At 35.3% G+C, this 16,811-nt stretch overlaps 1 protein-coding gene across 1 annotated transcript in view; it reads left to right on the top strand.

Annotated features, from left to right (window-relative positions):
* Positions 1 to 1,173: 1,173 nt before the first annotated feature.
* Positions 1,174 to 16,811, top strand: part of LOC141763566 (uncharacterized) — a 30,639-nt gene continuing 15,001 nt past the window's right edge. The window contains exons 1-3 of the mRNA XM_074628002.1: positions 1,174 to 1,662; positions 12,145 to 12,267; positions 16,520 to 16,768. Coding sequence (XP_074484103.1) covers positions 1,483 to 1,662; positions 12,145 to 12,267; positions 16,520 to 16,768 — 552 coding nt within the window. The 5' untranslated portion in view covers positions 1,174 to 1,482. The remainder of the gene's footprint in view (positions 1,663 to 12,144; positions 12,268 to 16,519; positions 16,769 to 16,811) is intronic.

Genomic DNA, 16,811 nt, shown 5'->3' with positions numbered 1-16,811 from the left:
TCTCCAACCCTGAGCAGGTACCATGTTGGTGTGACCTTGGTGTGACCTTGGTGTGACCTTGGTGTGACCTTTATGGAGCCGGTTTTAGACTCCTGGCTGGTAGCTGGTGAACGACGGCTCTGACTGGTCCTCTGGATCAGAACTCTTCTGATGAAGAGGTTGATGGTGTCCAGTCAGATGAGTAAGAGGACGACTCTATACTCTGTGTGTCTGAATGTCTGAAGGGTAGGAAGTCCTCTCTACTGACAGATTATATCTACTTTACTTTTCACAGATTTTTCACATATTTTACAATTCATTTTAGAACATTTTTGGATATTATTTCCATACGTCTGACTGGTGTTTGATGCGTTCAGCCTGAAGAACGTCTCTTTACTAACAGATGATTAGTTCAGTAGACGGAGAACTAAACTCTGTCTGATGGTTCAACACTGATCAATCAGAAGAGAAGAAATCAGTCAAACGTTGGTTTGTATTCATGTTCTTCATGTTCCCTAGGAGACTCCACTGGACCTCCCAACAACCAGAACCAGGACTACAGGAACCTCCCAACAACCAGAACCAGGACTACAGGAGCCTCCCAACAACCAGAACCAGGACTACAGGAACCTCCCAACAACCAGAACCAGGACTACAGGAGCCTCCCAACAACCAGAACCAGGACTACAGGAACCTCCCAACAACCAGAACCAGGACTACAGGAGCCTCCCAACAACCAGAACCAGGACTACAGGAGCCTCCCAACAACCAGAACCAGGACTACAGGAACCTCCCAACAACCAGAACCAGGACTACAGGAACCTCCCAACAACCAGAACCAGGACTACAGGAGCCTCCCAACAACCAGAACCAGGACTACAGGAGCCTCCCAACAACCAGAACCAGGACTACAGGAACCTCCCAACAACCAGAACCAGGACTACAGGAACCTCCCAACAACCAGAACCAGGACTACAGGAGCCTCCCAACAACCAGAACCAGGACTACAGGAACCTCCCAACAACCAGAACCAGGACTACAGGAGCCTCCCAACAACCAGAACCAGGACTACAGGAACCTCCCAACAACCAGAACCAGGACTACAGGAACCTCCCAACAACCAGAACCAGGACTACAGGAGCCTCCCAACAACCAGAACCAGGACTACAGGAGCCTCCCAACAACCAGAACCAGGACTACAGGAACCTCCCAACAACCAGAACCAGGACTACAGGAACCTCCCAACAACCAGAACCAGGACTACAGGAGCCTCCCAACAACCAGAACCAGGACTACAGGAACCTCCCAACAACCAGAACCAGGACTACAGGAGCCTCCCAACAACCAGAACCAGGACTACAGGAACCTCCCAACAACCAGAAGAACAACAAGAAGAAGAATGAGAGACGATCACATTAAACATTTAAAGTGAGAGATCCCAGAAGAAGAGAGGAAGAGGAGAGGAAGGACTCTTCATCTTCTAACAGGATTTAGTCTTTGTTCATGACGACCGGAGAGACTGAGGAGACATGTGGAGGACAGAAGGAGACATGTGGAGGACAGAAGGAGACAGGAAGGACAGAAGGAGGAGGAGGAGACATGAAGCTTCCTCTCTCCTCCACCACTCTGAGCACCATCGCCATCCAGGCCGGCCAATCACTGCTGGTCGTCTCCGTCCTGAAGGTGAGTCTGACTGAAGGTTCATTATACTGATGGAGGAAGTGAAAGTGAAACCTTATTGTGAAAGGTCAGAACAGAAGGAGTGGATCTGGTGAGCGCTGCTTCATCGAGGGTCGTGTCTAGAAGGGAACCGACCTGGTTCAGGTTCGGCATCGACCTCCAATAGTCCACGTTGTAATGGGTGGTCTGGGTGACCTTCTAGACGCGACCTTGTTGGTCCGGTTGGATGAGTCATGGAGTTTGACTTCCTGGTTGGTCTACAGAGCCTCCGTCTCACAACGTCTACTGATAAGAAGTGAAAGTCAACAGCAACCGGTCTAAATGACATCCAATCAGATGACGTCCTAAAGGGGGCGTGGCCTGGACTCTTAGTGACGTACTGTATGTGGCGCTCTGAGGTTCTTTAAACGGAGTTAGTTCCTCTGGAGGCTTCAGGAGATACCAGGTTCCTCCGTCAGCCTGCTGCTTCCCTTTATAGACACAGGCTATTTATGAGGGGGGGGGAGGGTGACAGCTGAGGCCTCTCAGTGTTTTGAATGTGTGTGTGTTTTTAAAATGTGTTTTTGTGTGTGTGTGTGTGTGTGTGTGTGTGTGTGTATGGGTGTGCGTGTGCGTGTGCGCGTGTGTGTGTGTGTGTGTGTGTGTGTGTGTGTGTGATAATAGTTTTAGTAGTTGTTATTTTTACAGTGTGTGTTTCTGTGGTCAGGCGTCATGTTGTGTCCTCTTCAGTCGACATGCCAGAGATACCCTATCATCCTGAGGAATGTAACACACACACACACACACACACACACACACACACACACACACACACACACACACACACAGCGGTCTGCAGCTTCTTCTGACCTCCAGCCGTCAGCATGAGAACAGAAACACCATGAACTGTTTAATGTGACAACAGACTGTTAACTGACTCCAACCAGCTCCATGTAGAGTACCAGTAAAGTATCAGTAAAGTAAAGTACCAGTAAAGCATCAGTAAAGTATCAGTAAAGTACCAGTATAACACCAGTATAACACCAGTAAAGTAAAGTATCAGTAAAGTATCAGTAAAGTAAAGTACCAGTAAAGTATCAGTAAAGTACCAGTAAAGTAAAATATCAGTAAAGTATCAGTAAAGTATCAGTAAAGTAAAGTATCAGTAAAATATCAGTAAAGTACCAGTAAAGTACCAGTAAAGTAAAATATCAGTAAAGTATCAGTAAAGTATCAGTAAAGTAAAGTACCAGTAAAGTATCAGTAAAGTACCAGTAAAGTAAAATATCAGTAAAGTACCAGTAAAGTACCAGTAAAGTACCAGTAAAGTAAAATATCAGTAAAGTATCAGTAAAGTATCAGTAAAGTAAAGTACCAGTAAAGTATCAGTAAAGTACCAGTAAAGTAAAATATCAGTAAAGTACCAGTAAAGTACCAGTAAAGTAAAGTATCAGTAAAGTATCAGTAAAGTAAAGTATCAGTAAAATATCAGTAAAGTATCAGTAAAGTATCAGTAAATCAGTAAAGTACCAGTAAAGTACCAGTAAAGTAAAGTATCAGTAAAGTATCAGTAAAGTAAAGTATCAGTAAAGTACCAGTAAAACGCCAGTAAAGTACCAGTAAAGCACCAGTAAAGTACCAGTAAAGTACCAGTAAAGCACCAGTAAAGTACCAGTAAAGTATCAGTAAAGTATCAGTAAAGTAAAGTATCAGTAAAGTACCAGTAAAACGCCAGTAAAGTACCAGTAAAGCACCAGTAAAGTACCAGTAAAGTACCAGTAAAGTATCAGTAAAGTACCAGTAAAGTAAAGTATCAGTAAAGTAAAGTATCAGTAAAGTATCAGAAAAGTAAAGTGTCAGTAAAGTATCAGTAAAGTATCAGAAAAGTAAAGTATCAGTAAAGTACCAGTAAAACGCCAGTAAAGTACCAGTAAAGTATCAGAATAGTAAAGTATCAGTAAAGTACCAGTAAAGTACCAGTAAAGTATCAGTAAAGTACCAGTAAAGTATCAGTAAAGTACCAGTAAAGTATCAGTAAAGTATCAGAAAAGTAAAGTAGCAGTAAAGTAAAGTATCAGTAAAGTATCAGTAAAGTAAAGTATCAGCAAAGTAAAGTATCAGCAAAGTAAAGTATCAGTAAAGTATCAGCAAAGTAAAGTAAAGTATCAGTAAAGTATAAGTAAAGTAAAGTAAAGTATCAGTAAAGTAAAGTATCAGTAAAGTATCAGTAAAGTATAAGTAAAGTAAAGTAAAGTATCAGTAAAGTAAAGTATCAGTAAAGTAAAGTATCAGTAAAGTATCAGTAAAGTAAAGTAAAGTAGCAGTAAAGTAGCAGTAAAGTAAAGAAGCAGTAAAGTATCAGTAAAGTAAAGTATCAGTAAAGTATCAGTAAAGTATCAGAAAAGTAAAGTAAAGTATCAGTAAAGTAAAGTATCAGTAAAGTAAAGTATCAGTAAAGTATCAGTAAAGTATCAGTAAAGTAAAGTATCAGTAAAGTATCAGTGAAGTATCAGTAAAGTAAAGTATCAGTAAAGTAAAGTATCAGTAAAGTATCAGTAAAGTAAAGTAAAGTATCAGTAAAGTAAAGTATCAGTAAAGTATCAGTAAAGTAAAGTATCAGTAAAGTATCAGTAAAGTAAAGTATCAGTAAAGTATCAGTAAAGTATCAGTAAAGTAAAGTATCAGTAAAGTATCAGTAAAGTAAAGTATCAGTAAAGTAAAGTATCAGTAAAGTATCAGTAAAGTACCAGTAAAATATCAGTAAAGTAAAGTAAAGTATCAGTAAAGTATCAGCAAAGTAAAGTAAAGTATCAGTAAAGTATCAGCAAAGTAAAGTATCAGTAAAGTAAAGTAAAGTATCAGTAAAGTAAAGTATCAGTAAAGTAAAGTAAAATATCAGTAAAGTATCAGTAAAGTAAAGTAAAGTATCAGTAAAGTAAAGTAAATATCAGTAAAGTAAAGTAAAGTATCAGTAAAGTATCAGTAAAGTAAAGTAAAGTATCAGTAAAGTATCAGTAAAGTAAAGTATCAGTAAAGTATCAGTAAAGTATCAGTAAAGTAAAGTATCAGTAAAGTATCAGTAAAGTAAAGTATCAGTAAAGTAAAGTAAAATATCAGTAAAGTAAAGTAAAGTATCAGTAAAGTAAAGTAAAGTATCAGTAAAGTATCAGTAAAGTAAAGTATCAGTAAAGTAAAGTAAAATATCAGTAAAGTAAAGTATCAGTAAAGTATCAGTAAAGTAAAGTAAAGTATCAGTAAAGTAAAGTAAAATATCAGTAAAGTAAAGTATCAGTAAAGTAAAGTATCAGTAAAGTATCAGTAAAGTAAAGTATCAGTAAAGTAAAGTATCAGTAAAGTATCAGTAAAGTACCAGTAAAATATCAGTAAAGTAAAGTAAAGTATCAGTAAAGTATCAGCAAAGTAAAGTAAAGTATCAGTAAAGTAAAGTATCAGTAAAGTAAAGTATCAGTAAAGTATCAGTAAAGTATAAGTAAAGTAAAGTAAAGTATCAGTAAAGTAAAGTATCAGTAAAGTAAAGTATCAGTAAAGTAAAGTATCAGTAAAGTATCAGTAAAGTATAAGTAAAGTAAAGTAAAGTATCAGTAAAGTAAAGTATCAGTAAAGTAAAGTATCAGTAAAGTATCAGTAAAGTAAAGTAAAGTAGCAGTAAAGTAGCAGTAAAGTAAAGAAGCAGTAAAGTATCAGTAAAGTAAAGTATCAGTAAAGTATCAGTAAAGTATCAGAAAAGTAAAGTAAAGTATCAGTAAAGTAAAGTATCAGTAAAGTAAAGTATCAGTAAAGTATCAGTAAAGTATCAGTAAAGTAAAGTATCAGTAAAGTATCAGTGAAGTATCAGTAAAGTAAAGTATCAGTAAAGTATCAGTAAAGTATCAGTAAAGTAAAGTAAAGTATCAGTAAAGTAAAGTATCAGTAAAGTATCAGTAAAGTAAAGTATCAGTAAAGTATCAGTAAAGTAAAGTATCAGTAAAGTATCAGTAAAGTATCAGTAAAGTAAAGTATCAGTAAAGTACCAGTAAAGTAAAGTATCAGTAAAGTACCAGTAAAGTACCAGTAAAGTAAAGTATCAGTAAAGTATCAGTAAAGTAAAGTATCAGTAAAATATCAGTAAAGTATCAGTAAAGTATCAGTAAAGTACCAGTAAAGTACCAGTAAAGTAAAGTATCAGTAAAGTATCAGTAAAGTAAAGTATCAGTAAAGTACCAGTAAAACGCCAGTAAAGTACCAGTAAAGCACCAGTAAAGTACCAGTAAAGTACCAGTAAAGCACCAGTAAAGTACCAGTAAAGTATCAGTAAAGTATCAGTAAAGTAAAGTATCAGTAAAGTACCAGTAAAACGCCAGTAAAGTACCAGTAAAGCACCAGTAAAGTACCAGTAAAGTACCAGTAAAGTATCAGTAAAGTACCAGTAAAGTAAAGTATCAGTAAAGTAAAGTATCAGTAAAGTATCAGAAAAGTAAAGTGTCAGTAAAGTATCAGTAAAGTATCAGAAAAGTAAAGTATCAGTAAAGTACCAGTAAAACGCCAGTAAAGTACCAGTAAAGTATCAGAATAGTAAAGTATCAGTAAAGTACCAGTAAAGTACCAGTAAAGTATCAGTAAAGTACCAGTAAAGTATCAGTAAAGTACCAGTAAAGTATCAGTAAAGTATCAGTAAAGTATCAGAAAAGTAAAGTAGCAGTAAAGTAAAGTATCAGTAAAGTATCAGTAAAGTAAAGTATCAGCAAAGTAAAGTATCAGCAAAGTAAAGTATCAGTAAAGTATCAGCAAAGTAAAGTAAAGTATCAGTAAAGTATAAGTAAAGTAAAGCAAAGTATCAGTAAAGTAAAGTATCAGTAAAGTATCAGTAAAGTATAAGTAAAGTAAAGTAAAGTATCAGTAAAGTAAAGTATCAGTAAAGTAAAGTATCAGTAAAGTATCAGTAAAGTAAAGTAAAGTAGCAGTAAAGTAGCAGTAAAGTAAAGAAGCAGTAAAGTATCAGTAAAGTAAAGTATCAGTAAAGTATCAGTAAAGTATCAGAAAAGTAAAGTATCAGTAAAGTAAAGTATCAGTAAAGTAAAGTATCAGTAAAGTATCAGTAAAGTATCAGTAAAGTAAAGTATCAGTAAAGTATCAGTGAAGTATCAGTAAAGTAAAGTATCAGTAAAGTAAAGTATCAGTAAAGTATCAGTAAAGTAAAGTAAAGTATCAGTAAAGTAAAGTATCAGTAAAGTATCAGTAAAGTAAAGTATCAGTAAAGTATCAGTAAAGTAAAGTATCAGTAAAGTATCAGTAAAGTATCAGTAAAGTAAAGTATCAGTAAAGTATCAGTAAAGTAAAGTATCAGTAAAGTAAAGTATCAGTAAAGTATCAGTAAAGTACCAGTAAAATATCAGTAAAGTAAAGTAAAGTATCAGTAAAGTATCAGCAAAGTAAAGTAAAGTATCAGTAAAGTATCAGCAAAGTAAAGTATCAGTAAAGTAAAGTAAAGTATCAGTAAAGTAAAGTATCAGTAAAGTAAAGTAAAATATCAGTAAAGTATCAGTAAAGTAAAGTAAAGTATCAGTAAAGTAAAGTAAATATCAGTAAAGTAAAGTAAAGTATCAGTAAAGTATCAGTAAAGTAAAGTAAAGTATCAGTAAAGTATCAGTAAAGTAAAGTATCAGTAAAGTATCAGTAAAGTATCAGTAAAGTAAAGTATCAGTAAAGTATCAGTAAAGTAAAGTATCAGTAAAGTAAAGTAAAATATCAGTAAAGTAAAGTAAAGTATCAGTAAAGTAAAGTAAAGTATCAGTAAAGTATCAGTAAAGTAAAGTATCAGTAAAGTAAAGTAAAATATCAGTAAAGTAAAGTATCAGTAAAGTATCAGTAAAGTAAAGTAAAGTATCAGTAAAGTAAAGTAAAATATCAGTAAAGTAAAGTATCAGTAAAGTAAAGTATCAGTAAAGTATCAGTAAAGTAAAGTATCAGTAAAGTAAAGTATCAGTAAAGTATCAGTAAAGTACCAGTAAAATATCAGTAAAGTAAAGTAAAGTATCAGTAAAGTATCAGCAAAGTAAAGTAAAGTATCAGTAAAGTATCAGAAAAGTAAAGTAGCAGTAAAGTAAAGTATCAGTAAAGTATCAGTAAAGTAAAGTATCAGCAAAGTAAAGTATCAGCAAAGTAAAGTATCAGTAAAGTATCAGCAAAGTAAAGTAAAGTATCAGTAAAGTATAAGTAAAGTAAAGTAAAGTATCAGTAAAGTAAAGTATCAGTAAAGTATCAGTAAAGTATAAGTAAAGTAAAGTAAAGTATCAGTAAAGTAAAGTATCAGTAAAGTAAAGTATCAGTAAAGTATCAGTAAAGTAAAGTAAAGTAGCAGTAAAGTAGCAGTAAAGTAAAGAAGCAGTAAAGTATCAGTAAAGTAAAGTATCAGTAAAGTATCAGTAAAGTATCAGAAAAGTAAAGTAAAGTATCAGTAAAGTAAAGTATCAGTAAAGTAAAGTATCAGTAAAGTATCAGTAAAGTATCAGTAAAGTAAAGTATCAGTAAAGTATCAGTGAAGTATCAGTAAAGTAAAGTATCAGTAAAGTAAAGTATCAGTAAAGTATCAGTAAAGTATCAGTAAAGTAAAGTAAAGTATCAGTAAAGTAAAGTATCAGTAAAGTATCAGTAAAGTAAAGTATCAGTAAAGTATCAGTAAAGTAAAGTATCAGTAAAGTATCAGTAAAGTATCAGTAAAGTAAAGTATCAGTAAAGTATCAGTAAAGTAAAGTATCAGTAAAGTAAAGTATCAGTAAAGTATCAGTAAAGTACCATTAAAATATCAGTAAAGTAAAGTAAAGTATCAGTAAAGTATCAGCAAAGTAAAGTAAAGTATCAGTAAAGTATCAGCAAAGTAAAGTATCAGTAAAGTAAAGTAAAGTATCAGTAAAGTAAAGTATCAGTAAAGTAAAGTAAAATATCAGTAAAGTATCAGTAAAGTAAAGTAAAGTATCAGTAAAGTAAAGTAAAATATCAGTAAAGTAAAGTAAAGTATCAGTAAAGTATCAGTAAAGTAAAGTAAAGTATCAGTAAAGTATCAGTAACAGTAAAGTATCAGTAAAGTATCAGTAAAGTAAAGTATCAGTAAAGTATCAGTAAAGTATCAGTAAAGTAAAGTATCAGTAAAGTAAAGTAAAATATCAGTAAAGTAAAGTAAAGTATCAGTAAAGTAAAGTAAAGTATCAGTAAAGTATCAGTAAAGTAAAGTATCAGTAAAGTAAAGTAAAATATCAGTAAAGTAAAGTATCAGTAAGGTATCAGTAAAGTAAAGTAAAGTATCAGTAAAGTAAAGTAAAATATCAGTAAAGTAAAGTATCAGTAAAGTAAAGTATCAGTAAAGTATCAGTAAAGTAAAGTATCAGTAAAGTAAAGTATCAGTAAAGTATCAGTAAAGTACCAGTAAAATGTCAGTAAAGTAAAGTATCAGTAAAGTATCAGCAAAGTAAAGTAAAGTATCAGTAAAGTATCAGAAAAGTAAAGTAGCAGTAAAGTAAAGTATCAGTAAAGTATCAGTAAAGTAAAGTATCAGCAAAGTAAAGTATCAGCAAAGTAAAGTATCAGTAAAGTATCAGCAAAGTAAAGTAAAGTATCAGTAAAGTATAAGTAAAGTAAAGTAAAGTATCAGTAAAGTAAAGTATCAGTAAAGTATCAGTAAAGTATAAGTAAAGTAAAGTAAAGTATCAGTAAAGTAAAGTATCAGTAAAGTAAAGTATCAGTAAAGTATCAGTAAAGTAAAGTAAAGTAGCAGTAAAGTAGCAGTAAAGTAAAGAAGCAGTAAAGTATCAGTAAAGTAAAGTATCAGTAAAGTATCAGTAAAGTATCAGAAAAGTAAAGTAAAGTATCAGTAAAGTAAAGTATCAGTAAAGTAAAGTATCAGTAAAGTAAAGTATCAGTAAAGTATCAGTAAAGTATCAGTAAAGTAAAGTATCAGTAAAGTATCAGTGAAGTATCAGTAAAGTAAAGTATCAGTAAAGTAAAGTATCAGTAAAGTATCAGTAAAGTATCAGTAAAGTAAAGTAAAGTATCAGTAAAGTAAAGTATCAGTAAAGTATCAGTAAAGTAAAGTATCAGTAAAGTATCAGTAAAGTAAAGTATCAGTAAAGTAAAGTATCAGTAAAGTATCAGTAAAGTAAAGTATCAGTAAAGTATCAATAAAGTATCAGTAAAGTAAAGTATCAGTAAAGTATCAGTAAAGTAAAGTATCAGTAAAGTAAAGTATCAGTAAAGTATCAGTAAAGTACCAGTAAAATATCAGTAAAGTAAAGTAAAGTATCAGTAAAGTATCAGCAAAGTAAAGTAAAGTATCAGTAAAGTATCAGCAAAGTAAAGTATCAGTAAAGTAAAGTAAAGTATCAGTAAAGTAAAGTATCAGTAAAGTAAAGTAAAATATCAGTAAAGTAAAGTATCAGTAAAGTAAAGTAAAATATCAGTAAAGTAAAGTAAAGTATCAGTAAAGTAAAGTAAAGTATCAGTAAAGTATCAGTAAAGTAAAGTATCAGTAAAGTATCAGTAAAGTAAAGTAAAGTATCAGTAAAGTATCAGTAAAGTATCAGTAAAGTAAAGTATCAGTAAAGTAAAGTAAAATATCAGTAAAGTAAAGTAAAGTATCAGTAAAGTAAAGTAAAGTATCAGTAAAGTATCAGTAAAGTATCAGTAAAGTAAAGTATCAGTAAAGTAAAGTAAAATATCAGTAAAGTAAAGTAAAGTATCAGTAAAGTAAAGTAAAGTATCAGTAAAGTATCAGTAAAGTAAAGTATCAGTAAAGTAAAGTAAAATATCAGTAAAGTAAAGTATCAGTAAAGTATCAGTAAAGTAAAGTAAAGTATCAGTAAAGTAAAGTAAAATATCAGTAAAGTAAAGTATCAGTAAAGTAAAGTATCAGTAAAGTATCAGTAAAGTAAAGTATCAGTAAAGTAAAGTATCAGTAAAGTATCAGTAAAGTACCAGTAAAATATCAGTAAAGTAAAGTAAAGTATCAGTAAAGTATCAGCAAAGTAAAGTAAAGTATCAGTAAAGTATCAGCAAAGTAAAGTATCAGTAAAGTAAAGTAAAGTATCAGTAAAGTAAAGTATCAGTAAAGTAAAGTAAAATATCAGTAAAATATCAGTAAAGTAAAGTAAAGTAAAGTATCAGTAAAGTAAAGTAAAATATCAGTAAAGTAAAGTAAAGTATCAGTAAAGTATCAGTAAAGTAAAGTAAAGTATCAGTAAAGTAAAGTAAAGTATCAGTAAAGTATCAGTAAAGTATCAGTAAAGTAAAGTAAAGTATCAGTAAAGTATCAGTAAAGTATCAGTAAAGTAAAGTATCAGTAAAGTAAAGTAAAATATCAGTAAAGTAAAGTAAAGTAAAGTATCAGTAAAGTAAAGTAAAGTATCAGTAAAGTATCAGTAAAGTAAAGTATCAGTAAAGTAAAGTAAAATATCAGTAAAGTAAAGTAAAGTATCAGTAAAGTATCAGTAAAGTAAAGTATCAGTAAAGTAAAGTAAAGTAAAGTAAAGTAAAGTAAAGTAAAGTATCAGTAAAGTAAAGTAAAATATCAGTAAAGTAAAGTAAAGTATCAGTAAAGTATCAGTAAAGTATCAGTAAAGTAAAGTATCAGTAAAGTAAAGTAAAATATCAGTAAAGTAAAGTAAAGTAAAGTATCAGTAAAGTAAAGTAAAGTATCAGTAAAGTATCAGTAAAGTAAAGTATCAGTAAAGTAAAGTAAAATATCAGTAAAGTAAAGTATCAGTAAAGTATCAGTAAAGTAAAGTAAAGTAAAGTATCAGTAAAGTAAAGTAAAATATCAGTAAAGTAAAGTAAAGTATCAGTAAAGTATCAGTAAAGTAAAGTATCAGTAAAGTAAAGTAAAGTAAAGTAAAGTAAAGTATCAGTAAAGTAAAGTAAAATATCAGTAAAGTAAAGTAAAGTATCAGTAAAGTATCAGTAAAGTATCAGTAAAGTAAAGTATCAGTAAAGTAAAGTAAAATATCAGTAAAGTAAAGTAAAGTAAAGTATCAGTAAAGTAAAGTAAAGTATCAGTAAAGTATCAGTAAAGTAAAGTATCAGTAAAGTAAAGTATCAGTAAAGTAAAGTAAAATATCAGTAAAGTAAAGTAAAGTAAAGTATCAGTAAAGTAAAGTAAAGTATCAGTAAAGTATCAGTAAAGTAAAGTAAAGTAAAGTATCAGTAAAGTAAAGTAAAATATCAGTAAAGTAAAGTAAAGTATCAGTAAAGTATCAGTAAAGTAAAGTATCAGTAAAGTATCAGTAAAGTAAAGTAAAGTAAAGTATCAGTAAAGTAAAGTAAAATATCAGTAAAGTATCAGTAAAGTAAAGTAAAGTATCAGTAAAGTAAAGTATCAGTAAAGTATCAGTAAAGTAAAGTAATAATTATTAACTAGGTTTAATAAACCATCAATGTTCCATTTCTTAATGATGGTTATTATAAAGACTGATTTCATATTGATCTCATATCAGATGATTGGTTGTGTCTACGTCCCTCCAGAGTGGCTCTCTGGTCCACCTCCAGCTGGTCCAGGTCCAACCAGGTCTCTGTGAGATCGGATCCAACCAGGAAGAAAACCAGGACCTGATCCAGGACCAGCAGCAGCTGATGGACAAACTGCAGGTACACACACAGAGACACACACACACACACACACACACACACACACACACACACACACACACACACACACACACACACACACACACACACACACACAGAGAGACACACAACGGAGAACACACAATACACACCGGAAAATACACAATACACACAGACACACACACAGAGACACGTAACGGACACCTACTGGACAGTAGCCTTGTGATTCCTGCCAACGGAACATGATCTGTGTTGTCTTGGTGTGTTCTTGATGTTGTCTTGGTGTTGTCTTGGTGTTGTCTTGGTGTTGTCTTGGTGTGTTCTTGGTGTGTTCTTGGTGTTGTCTTGGTGTTGTCTTGGTGTTGTCTTGGTGTTGTCTTGGTGTGTTCTTGGTGTGGTCTTGGTGTTGTCTTAGTGTTGTCTTGGTGTTGTCTTGGTGTTGTCTTGGTGTGTTCTTGGTGTTGTCTTGGTGTTGTCTTGGTGTTGTCTTGGTGTGTTCTTGGTGTTGTCTTGGTGTGGTCTTGGTGTTGTCTTAGTGTTGTCTTGGTGTTGTCTTGGTGTTGTCTTGGTGTTGTCTTGGTGTGTTCTTGGTGTTGTCTTGGTGTGGTCTTGGTGTTGTCTTAGTGTTGTCTTGGTGTTGTCTTGGTGTTGTCTTGGTGTTTTCTTGGTGTGTTCTTGGTGTTGTCTTGGTGTGGTCTTGGTGTTTCCGTGGTGTTGTCTTAGTGTTGTTTTGGTGTGTTCTTGGTATTGTCTTGGTGTGTTCTTGGTGTTGTCTTGGTGTTGTCTTGGTGTTGTCTTGGTGTTGTCTTGGTGTTGTCTTGGTGTGTTCTTGGTGTTGTCTTGGTGTTGTCTTGGTGTTGTCTTGGTGTTGTCTTGGTGTGTTCTTGGTGTTGTCTTGGTGTGGTCTTGGTGTTGTCTTAGTGTTGTCTTGGTGTTGTCTTGGTGTTGTCTTGGTGTTGTCTTGGTGTGTTCTTGGTGTTGTCTTGGTGTGGTCTTGGTGTTGTCTTAGTGTTGTCTTGGTGTTGTCTTGGTGTTGTCTTGGTGTGTTCTTGGTGTTGTCTTGGTGTGGTCTTGGTGTTTCCGTGGTGTTGTCTTAGTGTTGTTTTGGTGTGTTCTTGGTGTTGTCTTGGTGTGTTCTTGGTGTTGTCTTGGTGTTGTCTTGGTGTGTTCTTGGTGTTGTCTTGGTGTGGTCTTGGTGTTGTCTTGGTGTTGTCTTGGTGTGTTCTTGGTGTGGTCTTGGTGTTTCCGTGGTGTTGTCTTAGTGTTGTCTTGGTGTTTTCTTGGTGTGTTCTTGGTGTTGTCTTGGTGTGGTCTTGGTGTTTCCGTGGTGTTGTCTTAGTGTTGTCTTGGTGTTTTCTTGGTGTGTTCTTGGTGTTGTCTTGGTGTGGTCTTGGTGTTTCCGTGGTGTTGTCTTAGTGTTGTTTTGGTGTGTTCTTGGTGTTGTCTTGGTGTGTTCTTGGTGTTGTCTTGGTGTTGTCTTGGTGTTGTCTTGGTGTTGTCTTGGTGTGTTCTTGGTGTTGTCTTGGTGTGTTCTTGATGTTGTCTTGGTGTTGTCTTGGTGTTGTCTTGGTGTGTTCTTGGTGTTGTCTTGGTGTTGTCTTGGTGTTGTCTTGGTGTTGTCTTGGTGTGTTCTTGGTGTGGTCTTGGTGTTGTCTTGGTGTTGTCTTGGTGTGTTCTTGGTGTTGTCTTGGTGTGTTCTTGGTGTTGTCTTGGTGTGGTCTTGGTGTTGTCTTAGTGTTGTCTTGGTGTGTTCTTGGTGTTGTCTTGGTGTGGTCTTGGTGTTGTCTTAGTGTTGTCTTGGTGTTGTCTTGGTGTTTTCTTGGTGTGTTCTTGGTGTTGTCTTGGTGTGGTCTTGGTGTTTCCGTGGTGTTGTCTTAGTGTTGTCTTGGTGTGTTCTTGGTGTTGTCTTGGTGTGTTCTTGGTGTTGTCTTGGTGTTGTCTTGGTGTGTTCTTGGTGTTGTCTTGGTGTGGTCTTGGTGTTGTCTTGGTGTTGTCTTGGTGTGTTCTTGGTGTGGTCTTGGTGTTTCCGTGGTGTTGTCTTAGTGTTGTCTTGGTGTGTTCTTGGTGTTGTCTTGGTGTGGTCTTGGTGTTGTCTTGGTGTTGTCTTGGTGTTTTCTTGGTGTTGTCTTAGTGTTGTCTTGGTGTGTTCTTGGTGTGGTCTTGGTGTTGTCTTGGTGTTGTCTTGGTGTTGTCTTGGTGTTGTCTTGGTATTGTCTCGGTGATTTCTTGGTGTTGTCTTGGTGTTGTCTTGGTGTGTTCTTGGTGTTTTCTTGGTGTTGTCTTGGTGTTGTCTTGGTGTTTTCTTGGTGTTTTCTTGGAGTTTTCGTGGTGTTGTCTTGGTGTTGTCTTGGTGTTTTCTTGGTGTTGTCTTGGTGTTGTCTTGGTGTGTTCTTAGTGTTTTCTTGGTGTTTTCGTGGTGTTGTCTTGGTGTTGTCTTGGTGTTGTCTTGGTGTTGTCTTAGTGTTGTCTTGGTGTGTTCTTGGTGTTGTCTTGGTGTGGTCTTGGTGTTGTCTTGGTGTTGTCTTGGTGTTGTCTTGGTGTTGTCTTGGTATTGTCTCGGTGATTTCTTGGTGTGTTCTTGGTGTTTTCTTGGTGTTGTCTTGGTGTTTTCTTGGTGTTTTCTTGGAGTTTTCGTGGTGTTGTCTTGGTGTTGTCTTGGTGTTTTCTTGGTGTTGTCTTGGTGTTGTCTTGGTGTTGTCTTGTTGTTGTCTTGGTGTTGTCTTGGTGTTGTCTTGGTGTTGTCTTGGTGTTTTCGTGGTGTTGTCTTGGTGTGTTCTTGGTGTTGTCTTGGTGTGGTCTTGGTGTTGTCTTGGTGTTTCCGTGGTGTTGTCTTAGTGTTGTCTTGGTGTGTTGTTGGTGTTGTCTTGGTGTGTTCTTGGTGTTTTCTTGGTGTTGTCTTGGTGTTGTCTTGGTGTTGTCTTGGTGTGTTCTTGGTGTTGTCTTGGTGTGGTCTTGGTGTTGTCTTGGTGTTGTCATAGTGTTGTCTTGGTGTGTTCTTGGTGTTGTCTTGGTGTGGTCTTGGTGTTGTCTTGGTGTTTTCTTGGTGTGGTCTTGGTGTTGTCTTGGTGTTTCCATGGTGTTGTCTTGGTGTTGTCTTGGTGTTTTCTTGGTGTTGTCTTAGTGTTGTCTTGGTGTGTTCTTGGTGTTGTCTTGGTGTGGTCTTGGTGTTGTCTTGGTGTTGTCTTGGTGTTGTCTTGGTATTGTCTTGGTGATTTCTTGGTGTTGTCTTGGTGTTGTCTTGGTGTGTTCTTGGTGTTTTCTTGGTGTTGTCTTGGTGTTTTCTTGGTGTTTTCTTGGTGTTTTCGTGGTGTTGTCTTGGTGTTGTCTTGGTGTTTTCTTGGTGTTGTCTTGGTGTTGTCTTGGTGTGTTCTTAGTGTTTTCTTGGTGTTTTCGTGGTGTTGTCTTGGTGTTGTCTTGTTTTTGTCTTGGTGTTGTCTTGGTGTTGTCTTGGTGATTTCTTGGTGTTGTCTTGGTGTTGTCTTGGTGTGTTCTTGGTGTTTTCTTGGTGTTTTCTTGGTGTTGTCTTGGTGTTGTCTTGGTGTTTTCTTGGTGTTGTCTTGGTGTTTTCTTGGTGTTGTCTTGGTGTTGTCTTGGTGTGTTCTTAGTGTTTTCTTGGTGTTTTCGTGGTGTTGTCTTGGTGTGTTCTTGGTGTTGTCTTGGTGTTGTCTTGGTGTGTTCTTAGTGTTTTCTTGGTGTTTTCGTGGTGTTGTCTTGGTGTTGTCTTGTTTTTGTCTTGGTGTTGTCTTGGTGTGTTCTTGGTGTTGTCTTGGTGTTTTCTTGGTGTTTTCTTGGTGTTTTCTTGGTGTTTTCTTGGTGTTTTCTTGTTTTTTTCTTGGTGTTTTCGTGGTGTTGTCTTGGTGTTGTCTTGGTGTGTTCTTGGTGTGCTCTTGGTGTTTTCTTGGTGTTGTCTTGGTGTTGTCTTGGTGATTTCTTGGTGTTGTCTTGGTGTTGTCTTGGTGTTGTCTTGGTGTGCTCTTGGTGTTTTCTTGGTGTTGTCTTGGTGTTGTCTTGGTGTTGTCTTGGTGATTTCTTGGTGTTGTCTTGGTGTTGTCTTGGTGTTTTCTTGGTGTTGTCTTGGTGTTTTCGTGGTGTTGTCTTAGTGTTTTCTTGGTGTTTTCGTGGTGTTGTCTTGGTGTTGTCTTGGTGTTTTCTTGGTGTTGTCTTGGTGTTTTCTTGGTGTTTTCTTGGTGTTTCTTGATGTTTTCTTGGTCTCAGGACTGTGAGTCATGTTTGTGCTGCAGGAACCTTCTTTAACCGTCTGTTGTTATTCCAGAAACATGAGGAGGAAGTTCTGTCTGTGGTGGAGAACAACCAACAGACAGAGCAGAGGAAGAGGAGGATGAGGAGGAGGAGGGATGAAGATACGATGGAGCAGAAGAGGAACAAACAGGAGGAAGAGGAGGAGGTGCTGAAGGCCATGGTGGCGTCTCTGAAGGAGGGATGGTCGCTGCTCCTCCGCCTGCTGCAGAGACGACAGGAAGTCCTGACGCTGGCTGCAGACTTCTACCGCCGAGCTCTGGAGGTACAGTAGGACGCCTCAGAGACACGTTAGAGCCCTGGAGGTA

This window comes from Sebastes fasciatus, assembly GCF_043250625.1.
Source record: "Sebastes fasciatus isolate fSebFas1 chromosome 14 unlocalized genomic scaffold, fSebFas1.pri SUPER_14_unloc_3, whole genome shotgun sequence".
In the NCBI taxonomy this organism is placed as follows: domain Eukaryota; kingdom Metazoa; phylum Chordata; class Actinopteri; order Perciformes; family Sebastidae; genus Sebastes; species Sebastes fasciatus.
The sequence above is the reverse complement of the archived record's forward strand: the minus strand, read 5'-3'. Positions and strand labels throughout refer to the sequence as shown.